Below are 5,271 nucleotides of genomic sequence, written 5' to 3' on the forward strand. Positions count from 1 at the left end.
CTTATCAAGAGAAGGTCTACACTCACAATAATAGTCAAACCAAAAATTATGTTTTCACATATATATTGTTTCTTAACTCCTTTCCTTATTTGTCTATCAATGCTTTGGTATATTGTTGCTGTTGTTATTGTTGTTTCGTCTTGATCTATTGTCCTCATTATTATCAGTATGAGTAAATACTCGATCGGTATTCAGTAAACTACACTGAAATCGGTAGTCAAATATTTTAAATTAGATAATTAATTTTCAATAAATTTTTATTATTTTAGAAATTTAAAAAAATTATACAGTAAAATGTTTTTGAGTTATAATCAATATAATATCTAAAATTGGCTCAAATAACTTAATTAAATCAAAATTGGTAGAAGATGCGACAATCATGAATTTATCTGTTACTTCCTCAACTCACGTAGAAACTGTATCTCCACTCTTTTGTATTTCAACATAGTTACTAGGATTACTTTTAAAATGACCGTTTTATTTTATTAAGAAAAAAGTTTGACCTCGATTAGATACTTAGTTTTGTATTAGAAACATTAAGAAGATTGAAATCACTAGAAGCAGTGTGATCAATATCAATTTGCTAGTAGCTAGCCAATATGATCAATCATAATTACATTTTTATTTGGCCTTCATAAATGACTAAATCTATCAAATCAAAATAACAAGTTATGCATTCTAGATGGTAATAACAAGAAATCAAAACCGGATAATTAAAGCCACCCAAATCATGTTGTCATATAAGTGGGATACGCCCTTAGCTTCCTTTATCATTCATAGAAATAATAGGAATACACATGAATTTTGTATATAACTTTAATTTTTTACCGTCCATACTAATAGTAATTCCTAAGGCCAGGCTACACTACAACTGGGGTGCAGTAAAACGCCACAGGCTCAAACCATAAAAAGAAAATTAGAAGTAAAAAAATATTGTAATAATGCACTGCATGGCTCTAATTTTTGTCCATGAAATTTGTAGTGTTATGATCGATTTGAAGCAGTTTATGATAAGCAGCTCTGTGGTTGTTCTAAACCCAATGCATCTCCAGATGCATGGACACAAGAAGCTTGAGCAGCTTGGTTCTTGTAAGTGAGCTTCAAATCCTCCAACTTAATGCCACTGCATGGGTTCTTTGAGCTACAATCAAACTTCACAGCTACCTCTGTTGCTGATGTTCCATGAATGTTTTTGTATGTTATGTCACTGATTTTTACTCCTGAGGCCTACCAAAAACAATTTTATTTGGTGAATGGATATAGAAAAGAAAGAGTGGCGATTGGCGGAATTAGGGCACTAACCTGACCGGGGCAGCCCTCGTTGTTCGGGCAGTAATTCTGGTCAATGACAATTGGGTTTTGGGCATTCACTATGGTGGCGTCTTGGAAAACCACGTCTCTGACGAAACTGTTGCTGGGTCTGCCCCAAGTCTTGATTCTAACACCATTTTGAGTCCCACTCAGCGTAACCGTTTTAACCGTCACATTTTGTACGCCAGCCTCGTTCTCATCCTTTCCCAAGCTCCCAATGCTGCAAATTTCAACCATCCATAAGGAAACAAATTTCTGATATGTAACTTTCGAGAAAATGACAAAAATGACCTTATTCCATGGCCTGGACCGCATGCTATGTTTTCGATCCACAAGTTTGTGGTGCCGGGGCCGATGGAGATGCAGTCATCGCCGGTGCGGATTTTGGAGGTGAGGATGGTGACGTCGGAGGAGCCTTGGACGTGGATGCCGTCGGTGTTAGGGCTGTTTCCGTCGGCGGTGATGGTGATGCCTTGTGCTTTTACGTTCTGGCATGCATTGATGACTATGTGGAACATTTGGCTGTTCATTGAGGTCAATCCACTAATGACAATGTTTTTGGAGTTGGTGAATTCCAGTGTCTGAAATAAATACAAACCAAATTCATGAGTCATTTCAAATCATCTTGATTGTGGAATGGAATTAGCTAGCTTGTTTACTTTATATTAGCAATTAATTAATATGTGTGCCTATAGAAAAAATCCCCGTGCTTTATGGAGTCAACTCCAATAATAACGTATTCAACATATACGTATTTAATATTGTTCAAAAATCTTATTTGTTACCTATACTTTTCCTACTGAAAATTTAAAAGACTATTAATTTGTAATATTCATACTTAGTTTTCCTTTTGCCACTTACAAGGAAAATAATGAGATTTACCGATATGATGATATGATAATAATTCAGGCTGTAAATTAAATTAAATGCAATAAATTAACTAACATAAACATACCGTGGCTCCAGGCGGGCAGCTACCCTCGTTGGAGTTCTTGCAATCCCAGAGGATAGTGCCTTGGCCATCAAGCACGCCACTGCGAATGGAAACGCCGTCGACGTGCTCAAACAGCAGCCAAGTCCCTTTGTTTCCTAGGATATTGTAATTTGAGGGTGCCACCAAGGTGCCCTGGATCTCAAATGAGATTGCCTTGTTGGCACATTGGCCACTAAAGGTGGTGCTTCCAACCAAGAAGCGCCCCTTTGGCACGAGTATGGAAGCGGGCTGGGCCGAGGCACAGGCCTGGGCCCAAGCACTGGCAAAAGACTTGCTGGAGTCAGTGCGACCGTCCGCCTTGGCTCCAAAGTCAAGCACATTGAATGTGGCTGCTGCAGCATTCGGCATACAATAAAATAAGATCACAATAACAAGCACAGGAATTATAATGGGAGTAGCTTTTCGTGTTGGCTCCATTGTTCTTTGTTTGTGGAGTGGTGAAAAATGGAGGAGTTTGTGAGAGTATTTATAGATCAGAGGCAGAGTTAAGGATCTGTTTCTTGTGAACAATAATCAAATTAATCAAATACATAATTGGAAGTTCCATCAAATATTAAATAAATAAATCCATAAAATAAGGTAGAAATTAATTAATTAAGGAAAGAATATATATCAAGTCAGAGGAAAAGGCTGCGGCAGAACTTTGGTTTTGGATTGGCCAGAGAGAATCCTCAATAATCAACAAGTCTGTCTTTGTCAAATTCACCTTCCCCTTTCTTGCGCTGCTTAATTATCTTTTCCATTACATTTCCCACTTCAAAATAAGTGTCTTTTTTATTTTTTAATTCATTAAAAAATAAAAAGAGTATTATCCACTTATCTATTTATCTACTTAATATACTAAAACTAATTTTTTTTAACTAATAAAAATGAGATATCAATTCTTCATGAATTCTTTTTTTTTTTCAAAATAAAAACACTATTCTCTTGTCTAAATTTATTTTAGAAAAATATCTTAATTATAATTATATTACAGTTATATTATAATTAGTATTTAATAAATAATGCATAATTATACTAATTTAAAAAAATATCTTTATTATAATTATATAAAATCAATCTATCTATCTACTTATCTATTTATCTACTTAATATACTAAAATTGAATTTTTCTTCAACTAATAAAAGTGAGGTGTCAATTTTTCATGAATTCATTTTTTCTCCAAAATAAAAATACTATTCTCTTCTAAATTTATTTTGAAAAAATATTTTTATTATAATTATATTACAATTAGAATTTAATAAATAATACATGATTATACTAATTTAGAAAAATATCTTTATTATAATTATATAAAATCAATATTTAATACATTATCAACTAATGAAAGTGAAATATCAATTCCTCATGAATTCATTTTTCCTCCAAAATAAAAACACTATTTCCTCTTCTAAATTTATTTTAGAAAAATATCTTTATTATAATTATATTACAATATTACAATTATATTACAATTAGCATTTAATGAATAATACATAATTATACTAATTTAAGAAAATATCTTTATTATAATTACAATTATTCTCTACATACAAGTCATTTACACATATAAGTCTATACAAGTCATTTACATTCACGCGCCCTGCACGTTCTTCTTCTCCTGACACTTCGTCTTCTTCTTCTTCTTCTCATTTTTTTCGTTATTTTTCTCTTTCGTTATCATCATCACCAATGCCACCTCCTCCTCCTCCTTCTTCTTTTCTTGTTGGACTTTTTTCTCGTTCTTCCTTTTCCTCCTTCTCCCCCATCATCTTCATCATCATGATCATTATCATTATAGCATCGTCGTCTTCTTCTTATACGTATCGTCGTTATCGTTATTGTCATTATTGTTATCGTTATCGTAAAAATTTTGCTATATTGATGACATTGCCTCATCTAAAATTTTTGCCATAGAATTTTCTCAATTTGTGTAATTGCAGCAAATTTCGGGATAAAACTAAGACATTTAGGTGTATTGTTTAAGAATTTTCGGTGGATTTGTACCGATAAATTTTACATAATTCAAAACTCTTTTTCGGTGGATTTGTACTGATAGATTCTTCTTTTGCCAAAAAATTGTATAATAATATTATTTTATAGATAGCAAAAATTTCAATAATTTATTTATTAAAATATTTGAAATTGTATTGTGACTTTTTCTAAAGATATATTTTTATATTAATATAAATTAAATTAGTAAATTCTCTTTAATTTATACACATAGAAACTGTAATTTCTTATATTATTCATTCATTTGTCCTTAATTTAGTACATTTAATTCAATTTATTTTCAAAGAGATGTTATTGGACTCTTGATCGAAAAAGAAGAACTTATATCATGATCAAAACAAAGAGAAGTGGCCAGTACATTGAGGTTGATCTTCATGATTTGCAATATGTAAAATTTTAATATTTCACAATGAAATATTTTTTTTAACAATTATCTTTTTTATGCAAAATTTTTTATCTTTTTCATTACATATTACTACTTATATCTCTTAATTTTTGCTTTCATTTAGAAATGAAAAAAAAAATAAGGTGCATATTATGAAATCAATTTGTAACCCAATTACTCAATTACCTACGTGATCACCAAACAACCGAATACATAATTATTCTCCAATTTAAAAATTTTAACAAAAAACATTGGTAAGCATATTAGTTTAACTTTTTATTTATTTAATTTATTTATGTTATACTTATAATCATATTATATGTATCTTTACAATTATATCTTTTTTAAAAAATACTCTTAGTATTAACATATGATATATTAAATAAATATTTTAAAAATGGCTATAACCTACTATACAAATAAAAAAGTAAACTAAATAGATATTACAAAAAAATAATTCTATATGTTCTGTATATTGTGTTGTGTTATGCACTTAACTAAGCTATCTAGGTAATTTTTTATTTCGGGTCTCTTAGTAATTATTTTCAGAAGAGTTTTTGAATCCACTATAACTATTAATTTAATAAT

The 5,271-nt window shown here is 30.7% G+C and overlaps 1 protein-coding gene across 1 annotated transcript; it reads right to left on the reverse strand.

The window, feature by feature from the left end:
* Positions 1-840: 840 nt before the first annotated feature.
* On the reverse strand, positions 841-2,722 carry LOC107637682 (polygalacturonase-like). The gene is made up of 4 exons (XM_016341052.3): positions 2,267-2,722; positions 1,603-1,892; positions 1,303-1,531; positions 841-1,227 (listed from the first exon to the last, which is right to left on the reverse strand). Exons 1-4 carry the CDS (start codon positions 2,720-2,722, stop codon positions 1,006-1,008), a joined length of 1,197 nt encoding a protein of 398 aa, XP_016196538.2. The 3' UTR covers positions 841-1,005.
* Between the last annotated feature and the right edge of the window lie 2,549 nt (positions 2,723-5,271).

This window comes from Arachis ipaensis, chromosome B4 (assembly GCF_059453495.1).
Source record: "Arachis ipaensis isolate K30076 ecotype BB chromosome B4, ASM5945349v1, whole genome shotgun sequence".
Lineage (NCBI taxonomy): Eukaryota > Viridiplantae > Streptophyta > Magnoliopsida > Fabales > Fabaceae > Arachis > Arachis ipaensis.

Excerpts from the sequence above, each read along its gene's own strand:
- LOC107637682 (XM_016341052.3), bottom strand. The coding sequence starts at position 2,722 with ATGGAGCCAACACGAAAAGCTACTCCCATTATAATTCCTGTGCTTGTT. Across the intron at positions 1,893-2,266 it reads GCTGCCCGCCTGGAGCCACG|ACACTGGAATTCACCAACTC; the intron begins GTATGTTTATGT and ends TATTTATTTCAG. Across the intron at positions 1,228-1,302 it reads ACGAGGGCTGCCCCGGTCAG|GCCTCAGGAGTAAAAATCAG; the intron begins GTTAGTGCCCTA and ends TGTTTTTGGTAG.